General features: G+C 29.4%; 1 protein-coding gene across 1 annotated transcript in view; it reads left to right on the top strand.

Annotated features, from left to right (window-relative positions):
• LOC136989108 (myc box-dependent-interacting protein 1-like) overlaps positions 1–18,717 on the top strand; it is a 95,652-nt gene that overhangs the window by 44,116 nt on the left and 32,819 nt on the right. The window contains 4 exon segments of the mRNA XM_067287215.1: positions 1,740–1,834; positions 6,651–6,746; positions 9,242–9,352; positions 15,019–15,104. Of these exon segments, the coding sequence (XP_067143316.1) occupies positions 1,740–1,834; positions 6,651–6,746; positions 9,242–9,352; positions 15,019–15,104 (388 nt within the window).

Genomic DNA, 18,717 nt, shown 5'->3' with positions numbered 1-18,717 from the left:
AAACAAGGAGAAATATTGCACAGTTAAGCTAAGGCTGTTGTTTTAAGTATATACAGTAAGACCTCTCTTAACGCGGGGGATGCGTTCCTAGACGACCAAAGCTCTAAACGAAACAGCGTTAAATGAAGTCATTTTAACATTGAGTAAATAGGGAAAAGGGAACACACGATAAAAAATAAACAGATTTTACTTTAATTTTAAGTTATTTTTATATTAATTTGCATAATAATATATTTTAAATAACACACAAACGTATGCACACAGAAATGTAAAGTTCATTTTTTGTGAAGAAGATCCCAGTTTTTCTAAAATTCTTGTTTTTTGCGATAAAGTTGTGTAGTTTCATTTGTCACTTTTTTCTTTCCTTAAGCAAATGTCGGTAGCAAGAGATCGCATCCAAAATGCCTTGTTTTGCTTTTGCACTCCTTTCTAAATTTGGATCATTCACTACAATTTGATCAACGATTTTGGTTATTGTTACTAAACTTTTACTAAGGAAATCTGTAGAGAAATTCTCTGGGTTCTTCATTTTCAGAATCACTATTTTCCAGTTCTTGAAGGTCATCGTTGGTAAGGCTTTCACCAGAAACCTGCAGTAATTTCTTAATATCTTGCTCGTCTATATCTTCTATTCCTGCTGTATCGTTAAGTTGACAATTTGGTCAACCTAATGATACAGCAGGACTAGAAGATATAGACGAGCAAGATATTGAAGAATTACTGGTTTACATAATATTGAGGAATTATCGATTAGGTTGACAATGTGGTCAACCTAACGATACAGCAATGGGTTCTTCTCGTTGAAAATTCTTGGATTGTTTCAGCCATAACTTCTTCCACACTCCGTTCATGCATTTATCAGTTAGTTCTTGCCAAGCGAAGTCGATATTGCCTATGGCATCCATGATGTAATGTTTTTTACACAAAAAATTGCACAAAACAAACATAGATTTAAGGGAAGTACAGCACTACGATAAATTGCCACCTTTTTCTGATTGGTTCATGTTCATAAATAATCGTATTATATACAAATCGATGAAAAGCTGAAATAATTTGAATTGGCTTAAATTTTGAGGTTTTTTTTTTTAAGACTTTGAGCAGACCACATTATATCGAATCAGCGTTAAACGAGGCAGCATTAAGCAGAATCTTACTGTATAATTAATTTAATTATCAAAATTAAGGTTATAACAATAAAAAATGCAATGAATTAACATACAATAAACTCATCAACCAGTTTCTAAATAGTTAAATAGTCTGTGCAATGATAGCATTATACAGAGGAGAATTAACTGAAAATTTATCAGCTGTTAACATATGAGTTTGAATAGGTGTCTCAAATAATAAAAATAATAATAATTAAGGTCTGGATTAACACACAAAAAATGAATTGAAATGAACTAAATATGACATGTATGTATGCATGTATTTTGTAGTTTCTGAAAAATTTGTGATGGTAGATGAATATGTTTGCAGTGCACAAAGGATTCTTTACACATTTTAAAAATGCATGTAAGTGATTTCAGACAAAGGAAAAGCTGTTTGGTGATTTTGTAATTGTAATTTTAAATCAGCATACAATTTTGCACCCAGTTCACAATCTGAATACTCTTTCATATTATCTTTTAAACATGCATAATCTGTGGGTTATCTGCATGAAATTATGTTACTGTAAACTATAAATAATAATAATATTGCTTTTTAATTATAAGTATTATAATATATTTAAATTTATTTAGCCATGCAAGTTGCTAGTAAAAGTTTAATGGAAACAATCAGTGAAGTTTATGAAGATAAATGGATCAATAGTGATCAGATACCAGTTAAATGCCAAGTAATGTTAAACAGTATATATTATTTATTTATAATTTTAAACACTGTAGTTTTAAAGTTAAGACTTTTTAAAACTGTATTTAATTGTATATATAATTAGTAATCAATTTAGTTATAGCTTACATAAACAAAATGTTATAATTTTTATGTTTTACAAAAGGTTTGTTTCTTTTCTGCATCAATTTGGTTCAGTTATAAAAATTAATAATTAATTAAGTGTATTTTAGAAAATAATATACTAAAGCATTTAATAGATATAAAAATCAGTTTTTTTCAACAATTTTTAATTTGTGGCACAGTTGTGAAACTTAGTTTTAAACAGTAGACTAGCAGTGAAAAATTACTATTGATATTTGAAGATGGGAATAGAGAGCATGGAACTTTAATTTAAAATATGTACTTTTTCACTTTTATAAAATTATAACTTCAAAAGTTATTAATTTAAAAAGATATAATTTGAAGGAAAAAGTATAATTTATAAGAAAAAATAAAAGTTTCTGAAAAAATGGCTGTTTAGAAGTGGCCATTATTGGAGGTTAGACTGTATCAAGAATCAGCAATCTTTGTGACTGCTGTGCTAAAGTAAAACAATGCAATGGTTTAATGTTCCAGTTTTATTTGCAAAAAGATCTACACCCAACTTTCTAGATTCATGAAAAAGTACTATATTTAAATGTGGAATAATCTAATTCAACCAAACTATTTGAAAACTGTAAAAATAAATTAATAGATTTTATTTTGTGGATTTTTAATGCTATTATTAATAATAATTATGTACTGGGTTGTAAAAGTTTACAAGAGTAAACTTTTCTGCAGGAGAGTACATAATTTTAAAGAAAATAATACATATTACATATTTCTATCATTTAATCAAGCAAATTTAATGTGAAACACTTACCATATTTCTGGGATGTTAAGCTGTGGCTTATCAAAGAAAAACTAATGGTTATAACATAAATGTGGCCTAACAAACAATAAAACATTTAAGTGTTGTTGATCGCCTTAAAATCAATCATGCCACCTGGACTGTGTTTAAGTTGGGTTCAGTTCCATGTTTTGGTCTGCAAACCCCTTTGTAAAACTCCAACCCAGGTGTGAGAAATACAGTTGTTAGCTTTTAAGACATTCATAACATTCAACAGGGAGACGTCATATATCAGTCAATCAGGTCATCTGGACCTAATCAATTTAATTAGTAACTGTTTTCTGATGTTCCTTCAGTTCTTAGGTCATAAATTTTGTACACATCAAAATCGGAGACCAATAAGATTTCAGGGAAGGTCAGATGGGCTAAGGCCCTATTCATCCTGTAATTTTTCAGAAGAGGAGGAAGAAATAGGCCTAAATAATGAATTGTTAGAGATGAAAATGATGAAACTGATTGTCTCCAATAGTGGATCCAGCAATTTTTGAAGGTATTGTATGGTGAGAAAAAGGGTTAGTCCTTTGCTGTATATATGTATATGGTATATTTGTTTTCTGTGTACTAGTACTAAATAAAACTTTTTTAGTGGTTTAATGCTCACTATTATTATTTATTTATTGGAAGTTTAGGACTATTTTAAATGTTTTCACTGCATGTGGCTTATCAAACAAAATGTTTTATTAATATTTGGTTTTTTAACATCATGGCCTATTAAACACAGTATTTGTATTTCTGCTGCATCTGAATATCATCATAGACTGTTCTTTAGTCAATAATTGTTATAAATAGTAAATAAGTATGAAAGTGTGAGGCTCCAGAAATGTCCCAGAACCACACTAAAATCTAAAAACCACTAAATTTGTTAATATTGTAAAATATAATTTTTATGTCCATAAAAGGAAATATAAATAATAATAATAATAATAATAGTGGAAAATAAACTTTTCTCAGAAAATAGACAAAGGAAAATTAGACAATGTAAGTCCTAAGATCAACTGTCTCCAGTTTGGATCAGATTAAATGTCGATTTTGACTCATCCCATGCTCTGAGTTCAGATCTCGTTACACTTAGTAATGAGTGATGACCAATTAGAAAGTGGGAATGAGGAAAGATAGCCAATCAAAGTGGTTGATCAGGGACTGAAGATGATTAAAAACTCTGATATCAAGGACAAAGAGATCTTCTCTCTCCAAATTTCTCATAGTGCAAGATCTTAGTGGCATTCTCCACCTCATCCTGGACTCTATCTGGATTGACCTCACCCTATCCAAGGACTGAACAGCATTGTCTCAGGATAAAAGAGAAAACTGAAGGATCCTTCTCTCATGACTCTTTCTTTTAAAAGAAGAATCAGAAGATTTACAGTCTTTATCTACAGAGACACCAAGAATATTATTTCTGTAAGCTTTTTTTGTGTGTGTTTAAAATAAATCAAGACAATTTTCTTTGTAATTGTGGAGTCTGACTCTGTGTCTGTCATGCTCACATTCTGAAGTGGTACCTCTCTTCCATTCTGACTTTAAACACAACTCAGCAACCTCACAAAAGAGCAACAAATTAGTCTTGGAATATATCCTTATAAATTACTCTACTGTTGTGTTCTCTGAATCCATGTTATATGTTGTGAATGCATGGATTTTATAAAGCTTTTGAAGTTTCAGCTAGAGTAATAAATTTGTAGTGAATCTAAATGTAATAAATGGAAATTCAAGATAGTCATATAGTGGAGAGGAGGAACTGAAATTAATGTCAAAAATAGACAGGTATTTGTTTTGAAGTGCCAGAAAATTAATTATGAATATAATAGTTAAGAATTATTTTTATTGCTCAAATTTTCATGTTTCTGTGCTATGGTCATGAAATCTACTGTATTTTGGCCTTTTTTGTGCTCTCTGAGAAGTAAAGGGCCTAAAACCACAAATAAAAAAAATCTACTGTGTGGCACAAATTGGTGATCCTGGGACTGATGATTTTTATGGAGGTATGCATAAATAAAGGAGATACACAAAGTATTCAAAACAGTATACTGGATTGAATCTTCACCCCTTTTACAGTTCTAGTGATGTGCACACCACAGTTTGATAATCCCAGAGTTGCCTTCATTGCCAAAGTAAATTCTACCTGAAAGCTTCTGATCCAGATGACATTCAGTTGGAGTGATTGATTTTGTTGATTTCACATTTTTCTGGAGGGGATGGTTGCCCATTTCACCAGTGGTGTCTTTTCTCAACTGCTTAGCTTGGTCAACCTTCCTCAAGACTGTGCTGAGTTTCTTCCTAAAACATGGGAACTTGACCCTTTTCTGAGTCAGTTGTTGAGATTGGCTTTTGTGTCCACTTTGATAAACAAGTCTCTTATCTTTCCTTATCAAGGCAAAAGCACATAGTCTAAGTCCTGGAAGAAAGACTAACTCAATTTAGGTCTCTTCTGTATTCAAGTTTGTCCTCTTCTTGGTCAATCAGTAATAGATTTCTGCCCTGTGATATCTCAAGTTCACTTCAATTCTGCACTTTCAGGGAAGTAACATGATGGAATATCCTGCCTCTTGTTTTAAACAAATGAAATTGGATGAGAAAAATTGTGGATTGCATTGTTCTCCCAGGCATTATGTTTAACTCTGACACCTGCTCTATGTCATATGAGACAATTTTTGCATTTAATTGCCACATTGTTTTCTATAATACAATAAAAATATAAAAACAAATTTACCTGTTCTATTATATTTAATTTTTTAATACAGTTGAATTTCCAATAATTGCAACAAACACCTCAAAACAATGGTCATTTTTCAGGAATATTTCTTTTTGAATAAAAATGCACACAAAATAATCTCTAAACAACAGCCACTCCCAAGAACAGCCCCAGCTACTAAAAGAACCTATTTTCAATCTCTCAGCAACAGTCACTTCCCTCAAAATGTTGCACAGAAAATGATAATGCACTGTACAAAATTATTCATTATTAATAAGATGGCTAGATTGGTTACAGACTTTTCATATGATTAATAACTTTGCTGTAAACATAAATAAGTTTTTATAAAAAAAGCATCAAGGACAATTTATGCTTAACATTGTAGACAATTGCAAAAACAATTTTTGTACTTTCTTGAATGTGCAGATTACTACTAAAAACACGATGTAAATTGAACTTTATTGTAACTATGACTTAAGTTAAAATATTTTAGAAATATAACAGTATCCTTTGACAGTGGTGATAATTTTAAAAATGTCAATACTAAGGATTAACTGTTTTGGGTGTTTTTTTAAAGAAGAATTCAAAGATTATTTTTAATTATCACTGCCAACAGACTTTTTTAAAACATAGGTTGTAACCTACAATAAAAAATTAATCTACATGTGTTTTTAGGTGTTTTCTGCATATTAGAGGACTTTTGTACAAAAATTTTTTTGTAGTTTTCTGCAAAAGTAATAAATTAAACCACACGTACAGGAACCACTTACCAGTGTTGGAAACGAAAACGAAAAAACGGTTTTTTTGTTTTTCGTTTCCAACACCAGTAAGTGGTTTCTGTACGTGTGGTTTACATCCCCGGTGTTCCATGAATGTAGAAGCTTATCATAATAAATTAAGTTTTCCTTCAATTTATACAACCTATGCATTTTTAGCTGACTTCCCAACAATGGACTTTATGTTCCCATTAGTGCACACTGTTTGAGATTTGACTGTATCTAGTTCTGTGTCTGAAAAATTCAAAGACAAATCTGTGCTTCTAAATATACAATGTGTATATATTACAATGGTGTGATGCAAGTCAGTTTGATTTTGGAATAAAAATAAATTGAAAAATTAAATAAATATATAAATTTTCTGAATACTAAAATAAATAATATAGTAAAATAATTGTACTTAATTAATATACAATTTATACAGATATTAGAAACACTCTGGGAAGATTATTGTCAAAAAATCAATGAAGCTGTTGCAGCACCATTGAATTCTTATTTGAATCAATTTCCTGATATGAAGGTAGGTAAAAATTTACTAAAATAAAATTTAAAATAATTTTAAATAGTGTTTTTTAATTATTACAGTAAATTTATGAAGTAACCAGAATATTTATCATAAAAATAAAACTCTACCTTCATTTTTTGGCATGTTTTTACTGAACTAATAATTTCAATTTCTGTAAATGAACGGGCTAAATTTGGATATATTAATGCTAAATTCATTTCTAATAACTTTATTAAAATTATTGGCCAATAATTTTAATTTATTAAGTAATGCCAAATTCATTTCTAATTTATAATCATTATATCCAAATTTAGCCTGTTCATTTACAGCAATTGTGGAAGTATATTTGCTTAATAACAGGTTTTCAATTGGTGTGTATATTTGTATAATCAGTCCACCTGTTTCACCTGTCTTGCCATATACTATTGATCTTTTCTGACACCTTTATTTTCTTACTCTGTGCAGAGCTATTTGCACCACTGAACATCACTCCATTATACTTAAAAACCATGCCTTTTCTTATATAAGCATAACAGTACCATTTATTTAACTAAATCTATAGGTAAAAGCTCACTTATCACCTGAAGAGCTACCGTAGATGTAGTATTATATGCCTTAGTTAAAATCAATAGAACCATTCTTTGAGTTCTTTCTAATTTGACCTTATGATAATTTTTTAAAAGGTCATGCCATGCTAAAATACCATAACTTAAAACACTTAAAAACAAACTCTTATATAATATACAAAGAGTTGTGAAACTGGAGCCCTATTCTTATATTCTGCTTTAATAGGCAGAAGCTCTTAATAGACTGTTCTGTGATATAGTTGACATGTGGTGTAATACTCATACTATCCCCAATAATAATACCAAGATACTTTACTGAGTCAGCTATCTTTATTACTTTATCATTCAGTATGACTCTTGGCAGCCATTCTTTCAACAAGCTACCTTTTAGTAATATTGGCACCATCTTATCCACAGACAATGGATAAGACGACATTCTAATTTATTAGCCACAAGCCATTTCTGTAACCTCATCACCCACATTTTACCATGGGACTCTAGCTCACTTCTCAAATTATTGGATATAAGTAAAATCAGATCATCAGCATAAGCAACATACTCTATGCAATTCTCATTTAAAACCCTGAGGCAACCATCAAACACCAGATTCCGGAGGACAGGTCCAAGAACGATCCCTGGGGATGGCCCATTTACATTTTTGTATATCTTTTGGTCACCCTCCTCATACATCACCCCTCTGTATGATAAATAGTCCCTTAGTAATCTATATAATTCACCAGGACATTTCCTATATAAAAGCTCCCTTAGAATGGAGGGCCACCATGGGTGATCAAATGCACCTTTTATATCAAAGAATATACCCAAAATGTATTTGCTACAAGACTTATTAACGATCTCTTGAGCACTGATTTTTAAAGCCATACTGGTACTCATTATTATACCTTTGTATTACAGACTCTAGTCTGTTTTTAATGATTCATTCAAATATTTTGCCCAGCAATGGTACTAAACATATGGGCTTATATGACCCTGGAATAGTCTTATCTTTATTATCACCTTTATATATAAAAAACTACTAGGTCTAGGAAGCTCAAATTTTAAACTTAGGCCTCGCTTGTTATTGGTGAGGTGCTGGTGAAACTTCCAAGTCAATAGGTCAAAGTTCATGAGGTTCCCTGTAGATCTATTTTACTTTTATTGCTTAATTTTATACTTGCAAGGATAAAATTGCATTGAAACAATTGATTTTTATTCAGAATGTTATCCAGAAAAACAACAGCTGAAATTTATGTGAATTAAAATTTTTTATAATAATATTACTAAATGGTATATTGAAAGCATCATCTTACTCTTGGTATAATAATACCATCATTAACAAGAAAACAATTAATATCCAAAAATCTCCTGAGATGTGAAAAAATTGCACCAAGTAAAAAATTATGACAATTTATACAATATTTAAATTTTTTTCCTAATTTTTTTTTCTGGTAAAAATGAGCTTGATGGTTCAAAATGTAGGAAACAATAATAAAAATCTTCTGGCTATCACTTCAAAGTGCCGATCTTATCTTTACCAAAGAAAAACTCCTAAAAAACAATTTGATTGTCATCTAAATTGTCATAATATTTTACTTAGCACAATTTTTTCACATCTCAGATGTTTTTGTTTGGATTAAGAAATTGTCATTTTTTTCCTCTGGTAAGTGTCCAGTTGAGATATCGATTTACTTCATTATTTCATAATCTCAATCTTAATCATAATCCTTTTCTGTCTTTGGATCTTTGAGCTTCATTTGGCTGCAAAATTGGATGATTAGTGGCAGACAAATCAAATAAGGATGTTCAAATGTACTGTAATTATTATTATTATTAAGAAATTCTCTGATGATTTTATTAGATAGATGTAATATTTTAATTTGTGAATTTGTTTAAATTTTTTATTATTATTCTTGATATTAATTTTAAATAATTTTTATTTAATAGACGAAAATTGCTAAGCGGAAAAGAAAGTTAGTCGATTATGATGGTTGTAGACATAATTTAGGTTCATTACAACAGAATACAAAAAGGAAAGATGATTTAAAAATTGCAAAGGTATATTATAATATTCTTTTTATTTAATAATAATAATAATAATGTAATTTAGGAGTTTACATCTAAGTATCTTGTAGTGTTGAATATTCCTTCACATGAAACTTTTTTGATGTAAAGAAATAGCTATTAACAACATTTTTAATGGTTACTCTTTTGCATTCCATATTATTTCACACTAATTACTTTTTTAAATTCTTAATTATCTGTATTCCTAATCATAGTCATGTCTCTTGATTTATATCTTGATAATCAAGATCTTGCTCAATATTTACAACTCTTGTTTAAAAATAACACAAAAACAGTTCATTTTAAAAATGGAAATAAATGCTAAATATGAAATTCAAATTTTAGTTAAGTTTATTGAATGAGATCATAAAGATTGAGTAAAATAAATTATTAATTTCTACAATTAAAAATTGCTACAAAATGAAAATTTAAATATTATTAAATTAAAATTTTAAATTTATATTGAGGAGTAATATAATGTATAGAATTCTTTCTCTCTGTCTCTACAAACATATGCCATAGTAGAATTGATAAATGTTTTTCTTTTTAAGTTTATTGCATGATACAAATTTAAAAATCAGAATGCAAAATTTGAAAATAATAATTGTTTCCCATCATTTTATTAATAATAATAATTCTTTTTAATATACAGTAATTTAAATTAATACAGTTAATATACAATTTTCATTGTGATGTTTGCAGATAAAAATTTGTAATTATGATTAGTTATTAATATATACTTATATATCTAAAATCTTTTGATATGATCTATTTTACACAAATGTATGGATTGTTGTTATGCCTAATCTGACAAAAAGGATGATAAATTTAAAATAAGTTCACAAAAATTAAAATTAAAAAATTTTTAAATATCAGAATTGTTTAAAGGATAAAAATGTTAAGTAATTAATCTATGTTTTAAATTATAAATTAATACATCTTAGAATTAGTTCATTTTAGTTAAGCTTACTAAATTAATTTGTTTTATGAAATGGTGAAATTTAATTTGTTGATTTTTTCATAAAATCTCGTTATTGTAAAACAATATGAACAGAAGAATAACCTAGCAGTTCATTATTTAAATTTTTTTTTTCCAATCTAAATATTTTTTTACTTAAAATTATATAAGTTACTTTTATGTATTTTTCAGGGAGAGCAGTAGCAAAGCCTCTTCTATGTGGCTTAGAGTATTGTGTTCATTCTCAAAATCTGTTCAAACAATTTTGATTAAACTTTGCCATCTTTCACTAATTGCAACTAGGAATCCAAATATGTAATAAAAAGTGGAGATCCATAACTTTGTTTTTGAGATATAAGGTTGTAGCACAAGTGCATGCAACTTTGTCACGTGACATTCTATGGTCGCTAGCATGTCTTATATGTGTTTATAGAATTGAGTTTGTTCTCAAAATGTCATGGGTCGATTTTGATAAAACTTTGCCATTTTCCATTAATTGCGATGAGGAACCCAAAAGTGTAATGACGGTCCATTTAAATGTAAAAAAAATAGGAGACCATGACTTCATTTTTGATGTATAGAGGTAGGCCTATTAAAGCAGAGTTTCTCAATGAGGTCAGTATTGAACCCTTATACCCTGTTTGCACTGAGCATTTCAATCTAGATTGTGATAAGATTGGCAACTGTGCTATGGTGCGACCTCTATTGACCATTTAAATCTTGGCTTAAACAAGGTTCAATTGCAATCAACATGAGAGTTTTTGAAACTAGATCCAGTCATAAGAGAGTTCCCACAATCACACCTGCGCAAGAAAAAACAAGATGGCTGCAGAACAAGTGTCGGGATATCAACAGAGAAATAAAAAAGATATTTGGAGAGATGACGAGATCTGGCTATTCTTAGATATATGGCAAGAAAAAGTATTTATTTCTAACCAAAACTTCCATTTTGTTTGTTGGTGTTCGTGACTTATTGCATAGTTATGTCAGTTTTATCATTGCATGTAATAGCCAGGTTCTTCTCAAGCAGACCACTTGTGCGAACAGCTCAACGTTTGACTGGCACAGTTACAATCGAGATTGTGGGTAAATCGAGATTAAAGTGAGTCGTAGATTGTATGTGAATGCAGTATTAGGGGTCAATGAAAGTTTGAGGAGATTGCTAAAACTTTGAAAATATAAAAAAAATATTTTAAAATATTAAGAATATTACATATATTTTGCTCCTAAATAAATGCAGGAAAATGTCTTTTAAAAATTATGTAATAGGCTATGGCATATATATAATATAATATTGAAGGGAGTCGAAGAAAAAGAAATTATTTTAAATGGGTCAATGCATGATAAAGATTGGGAACTCTTGTATTAAAGTGACAATGTCCATGCTCTCTGATGCAACTGAGCATGCCTAACAAAATTTTGGCCTAAGGGTCAAAAATAAAAACAGCATTGTGCAAAATTATGCCAGTGTGCCTAATGGAAATTAGGCACACTGGCACACACAAAAATAGATGCAGAAAACAAACAAAACACAAGAACAAAACAATCAATGGCAATTGCTTTGTTCTTGGATTGCCTCTCTGTGTTGGCAAGTGCACAGATTGTCTCTCTATAACCAGCCGTGCAAGGATCATGTTTCCTATGGCAAGCAAGTACAGGAACCTCTTCTTCCATGGTTGGCAGGTACAGTACAAGGATAGCCTCATTTGTGATGGCAAGTGCAAAGTTTACCTGTCCGCATCTGTCAGGTACAAGGATTGCCTATTCTGTGCTTAACAAGTGCAGGGATTGCTTCTTTCTTTCTGGCTTGGTCTGAATTCTATCAAGATATGACAAAGTTATGCAATGTCCTAGTTAATATAAGATTGAATTCTTGAGCAAGGATGAAAAATAGTTTGTATAGCATGAAACTATAATGATACATCATGTATAATAAAATAACATCATTTCTAATTTATATTACTTAAATATATTTAACCCATGACCACATGCATTTTTTTTTACAAGGTTGCATGTATAAGGCAAAGATTTTTTGCTGATTATTCACATGTAATTAGGTCACATGTAATTGCTGATCCTGAAATTTGACAATTTTGAAAAATCCTGTAATATGACTTCTGCACATGAAAAATTTCAATATCATGCATTGTTTAATTTAAGAAATAGAATTTTGTTTATAGAACAGTGTCCTTGACCAAGCTCCTATAGGGTGCCTTCAAACTATGCAAAAGCTTGGGCTAATGTTCAGATGGAAATAAGTGATGGGAAGACTGAGGTGTTTTTCACAAGGACCAGAAAATAATTTTTTTTTTTTTTTTTGGGGGGGGCACAGAATAAAGTTGCAAAAACATTTAAATCATTGAAGGCCATGGTGCTCCAGGCTATCTTACGGGGACAAGTGTTCAAGGTTGTAGCAACTTGCAGATTACCATGCATCATTTCATTATGTAATGCATAGCTGACAAATATCATTTATATCATGACTACCTCTTGTGGCAATCATATAAGACTGCTATGACATCATTTTTGATGATGTCAGGTCACCAAAAATGATGTTGGAGTGGAAAATTTTTGTCTATGTCACAAAAATGCATGCATTTTTGTGACAATAGACAAAAATTGTATGAGATCACATGCTTTATGTGGCAGTTTTCCCCAACAGTTCTTTGAAGTCCTGTAATAAGCAGAAAAAGTTTTTTCAATCAAAATTTTTACACAGTTAGGCAGATATCATGGAAGCATAGCTAAGTATGACAATTTGGTGAAAAATGTCTGCAAAAAAACAAATAGGTGCAGAAAATTGCTGCTATTACATGTGATTGCAGGTTAAGTATATTTACCAGTTTCCAGAAGTTCTGTTTCAAATATTTCTAAATAAAGATATTTTTCTTTAATATTTTTTGTAATTACATGAATATTAAAAATATTCATGATTATTTCTAAAATTTACTAGATTAGAGAGTTAATAATAATGTAATTTAGTGCTTGTGCATTAAAACTAAGTATAATTTTATTGATTATCTTACGAGAATAATTTGTTTGATTTTGATTAGCTTTTATTGATTAGTTTGTTCATTTTTCATATCTAATAATGTTTTAATATTAAAAGTTTTCATTTTATAGTGAATATATTTTAATGATTACTTTCAAAGTATTTTTATTTTGAGATTATTTAAAAATAAATTACTAAATTATGAAATCAGTAGTCTCATTTTTATAATGAATTTATTTTGAAATAATTTTAGCTTTCTATTCTAATGAAAATAAATTTTTGGCAAAAAATTTTGGTAACAGAAATACAATACAATCAACTGGCCTTAAAGTGAACACCTATAAAGTGAATTTTGCTGTTGCCCTGGCAAAATACGATTATCACAACATTAATTTTTACACGATAAAGTGAACAGAAATTTAACAGAATTCATTAAACCAAATTGTGAATTACCACCGAAATCCTCTAGAAATAATCCTATTTTTAATTATGGTTGCCTTTTACACTTTTGGACGTGAACAATAAAAAATGGTATCGTAATAAATGTTCTATTTTGAGTAGAATAAATTTTCTCTTCCTAGTAAACAAAGATGGGTTTGACCTTTGATTGTAATTCAGACATCTGGTTTTAGCAGACCATTCTACTCTACTCAGAAAATAGCGGTTAAAGTTTAAGGATGCCCATTACTTTAAATGGATGTGGTTCCATGCAAATACATGCTAATTTACACATTGGAGGTGCATATGGTAATGCCAGATTTGGCTACTTTGCACCAAATTTGGCTCCATTTTTACTCTTTTGATGCCAGAAATATTTTCTACTTTTTTAAACAATCTACAACAGGAAAGCAATTACAAATTTCATTTAGCTTTCTTTTGTTTAACCACTCTGAAATACTGCTCCACACTTAACAACAAATACCACCTCCTCTTCATTTTGTTTGATTTGAAAAATCATTTAGAATTTGTTTTTGTCAATAAATTTAATTTTATTTAACTTTTTTTTATAAATTAATTTAAAATACTGTATTATATTTTATATTTTGATTGCCTCTCAAGCCTTAACTCTGTAAATTATATGACCTTGACCCTGAAAATTGTTTATACAAATTTTCAATAAAGCGAACCAATTACTATTTCCCTAGGAATTCATATTAATGCAAGTTGACTATAAAGCCATTTTTATGTACTAGCTAAATAATTAACATACTTTATATTTTAATATTTTAACTAAAAAATTAATTTATTATTATTATTATCTTTAATTTTTAAAAATTATTTTATATTACAAAATCTAAAGTAAATAAGAAACAATAAAAATTGAGATGACAATATTAAAAGTTTTGAAGTACATTTTTTTCATTTTATTTGTTTTAGAAATAAATGCTTTCAAAATCTTTATTTTATTAAAGCTTATTGCTTATTAATATTTCACTTTTTACATTTAATTGCTACTTCCTTAATTTCTATCTTTTCTGTTTTAGGCATTCATCTTTCTTTTGTATACTTCTCTTGCTCAATTTTTTCAATATTTTGGCTGCAGAAACTTTATTTCAGTTGCTGATTTTCTAAAATTTTCAGCTTTAACATATAATAATGAAGGTCTGTTACTTTGAAAATAAATTTAAACGTGATATTACATTTTAAAATAATTTTCATTTTTAGTTATTATTTCATTGAAAATTGAAATAGCATGTTTTAACTAATCAGGCAAAAGAAGAATTAGATACAGCAAAGCAACTGTATGAAGTTCTAAACAATGAATTGCATGAAGAATTACCTGCTTTATATGAAAGGTATTTCTAAGAATATAAATTATATTGACATTTATGAATAAATTAATTTTTGTCATTGTCAAAATAATATAATAATGATGATAGTCAAACATGTAGTGTTTACATAAAACAGTCCTGGCCAAAAATGATGCCTCAATTGACCAATCAATTATAGCATCTTTTTTAGTCAGTTGCAGATAATATGGCCTGATTAAGCTTGCAAAACATTTGAATTCTCTTGGAATATTAATTTTGTATTTTTTGCAGAAAATTTCTTTTACATTGACACAATGGAATGTCTATGAAATAACATGCAATCATCATTTTCACTTTACTGCAATCAGAAACAAAGCACATGCACACACAGGAACGTGAAGAAGTGGAATATGTAATATAAGAACACAAACATTTAGAAAAGAAACATTTTCAACCTTTATAAAGGTCATCCTCAGGTTCTACTGGTAGAATGGAAAATTGAACAAGATATGTTTTTTTTAAAAATGTTTTAATGTTCTATTTTAATTTATAATATATTACTAAGCTCCTGCATATGTGAACTTCTTTTGCAATGAACATTTTTAAATATATCTTGTTGTTCAATTTTCCGTTCTACCAGTAGAACTTGAAGATGGCATTTATAAAGGTTGAAAATGTTTGTTATTTAATAAATGTTTTTGTTCTTTTAACTAGTTGTGTTCTTATATTGCATACATCCAGTTTGGGATAGTGTATGTGGGATATATATTTGTATAGATAGATGTAGCTAGGTTGTGTTGTTATTTTATAAATGCTTTGTTATTCCCTTAATGGTTTAATTTAATGCTTTAAATAGGTATTGTCTGGTAACTTTTCTCTAAGAGTTTCTCATGGTTTTGAGACACAACTCCTTAAATTAGTGGTTTCCAAACTTTCTGTGCCTTTGCACCCCCCCTTTTTCAGAAAAAATTTGTTGCACCCCACAATTTTTGTAACAATCTAATTTCATAAATAGTGTTCTTATAATTTATTTAATGGCCTGCAAATCAATATACCTTATTAAATAAAGTATATTGTTTGCCAGGGCTCTATTCATGTCAAGACATTTTGGCAAGAGTGTGGTTGGATTTTTAGCATTCATACCCAAGTCATAGGACAAGGGTTGTGAATTAGGCATAGCCATTCTGCTGATTTATTATTTTTTTACATCAATTTGACTTTTTTTTTGTTTGTTTGTATTAAAAAATGATAATTTGATAAAAGCTGCGCACTCCTTGCAATAAAGTCTCAGGCCCTACATATTGGAAAACTACCTTAAATGATTTACCATGGTAATAGAACAAAGAATTTTTTACATCAAAGTGTATTTCGCTCCTTCCTCTAGTAATCTTATTCTACATTTTAGTCTGTTATTTTCCAACATAAACAAATCATGTCTGAAGGAATTTACTGATACTATAAAGAAAAATAGAATGATAAAATTTAAAAGGTGAGTGCAATGAATTTACAAAAACACCAATTAGAAGTAAAATTTATAGTTTTTTGTAAAAAGAATTTTTATAGTAGAATAGTGATGCATTGCTTTTGTGTGTTAATACATATTGTAACTATATATATTCGTATTTAAGTATGTATTATTCACAGATGTATTTAGCATATTTTTGTTAGTTTGTAAGAAGGTATTTTTGCTATTTGTATCTTATATTGTCACCAGGCATTGCCAGTAGCCGTGCTGCTGTTTGCACTTAACACTGGCACTTGTCACATGTATATTTTTTTAGTTTGTATGTAAGTTGCACATAATTAGTTAAATGAATGTGTTTGGAAACTGTTGTAGACATTTTTCTGTGCTTATGTCTGCCAATTTAATTTTTTCTGATAGTGGTATTGATGAGAAATATTTGTTAAAATAAACAACCATACTAACTAAAAAAAATATACATGCAACAAGTGCCAGTGTTCATTGCAAACAGCAGCACGGCCACTGGCAACGCCTGGTGACAATATAAGATCCAAATAGCAAAAATACCTTCTTACAAACTAACAAAAATATGCTAAATACATCTGTGAACAATACATACTTAAATACGAACATATATAGTTACAATATGCATTAACGCACAAAAGCGATGCATCACCATGCCAAGAGGCTGCGTAACAATCCCCAGCCAATTTCCTGCCCTTTTCTGTGCAACTGATTTGAAGGCACCTCCAAATATGTGCAACTTATGTACTAACTAAAAAATATATATACAGGTATACCTCAAGTTATGTTGTTTTGAGTTACGTTGTTCCCAATTATACGTCGTTTGTCAAAAAAGTATATGGAAAAATAAAAATCAAGTTTAAGTCATTTTATTCGACTTTACATCTGCTCGCCACAAATATTGAAGTTGTAATATCACCAGAAAAGCATTAAAAGCACATAAAATCATATTAAAATATTTACATTTACAATAAATGTTAATATAATCATCATAAATCCTAGAGAACGAAACATGAAAACATCTGTGTTTCTGTGTTGTCATCTTATTTAGCGTCTTTAAGTGCTTGTTATTGGTGTTTTCCCGTACTTTCGACTTACATCGTAACTACACAAGTAAATTCAACTTATATTGTTTTTCGACTTACGTCGCCTCTCTTGGAACCAATTACCAATGTAAGGCGAGGTATACCTGTACATGCCATTGGCAATGCCTGGTTACAATATAAGATCCAAATACTGAAAATATCTTCTTACAGAAGAAAACTTTACTCAAAAGGTTTGTTTTATAGAAAGAAATATATGTATTGGAGACATGTATTGTAAGTGATAAATTGTAACTTATTGCTTTTTTTTAGTATCAGTAAAAAACAAAATTAATAAAAGTTAGAGCAAGATCAAGACAATGAATCATGTGATTAAAGTTAAGCATAAGTTTTTACTTGAAGATAAGACGATTCATATATGTGAGGTTCTGGAATGGGACAAAACAAAAATTTAATTAAATTAATAAAAAGCGAAAACACTATTGTCGAGTTGGATTAAAGGTGATGTTAATTATGTAAGGGAGATGGAAGAGAAAAAAAAACTTGTTAATTGATTACATTCATCTTGCCAGATGAATGTAATCAATTAACAAGAAAGAAGTGAAAGAGGTTAAATTAGTTCAAGAAAACAAAGAAAGAGCACACGTGGTAATGGCAGTGAAAAACAGTGATATTAATATTCCAATATTTGATGGAGCAGACTATAGTAACTGGAAATTATGTATGTTCAAGTTTCTACAGTTCAAAGAGTGTAAAGATGTGGTAATGAGGGCTAAAATTAAATCTGACGATGATGAATGGGACAAATGAGATATACAGGCAACTAACTATATCTACAGTGGAATAACTAACAAACAGCTAGAATACATAAGCAAACTCGATACAGCTTATGAAATTATCCAAAAGTTTGATGAAATGTATCTGAAAAAGTCAACAGCTCTGCAAATTGTGTGCCAACATAACCTCGAAAGTATCAAATTTAAAAATTATTCAGATGTATGCTTATTCTTCAACGCATTTGAAAAAGCTGTGAATGAATTAAAGCAGGCAGGTGCTATAATATCAGAGCAAGAAAAATTAAACTACATGTTAAAATTGCTACCACAGAATTATAGTCATATTGGTGGTT

The sequence above is a fragment of the Centruroides vittatus genome, unplaced genomic scaffold (genome assembly GCF_030686945.1).
Source record: "Centruroides vittatus isolate TY-2023 unplaced genomic scaffold, ASM3068694v2 scaffold_435, whole genome shotgun sequence".
In the NCBI taxonomy this organism is placed as follows: domain Eukaryota; kingdom Metazoa; phylum Arthropoda; class Arachnida; order Scorpiones; family Buthidae; genus Centruroides; species Centruroides vittatus.
The sequence above is the reverse complement of the archived record's forward strand: the minus strand, read 5'-3'. Positions and strand labels throughout refer to the sequence as shown.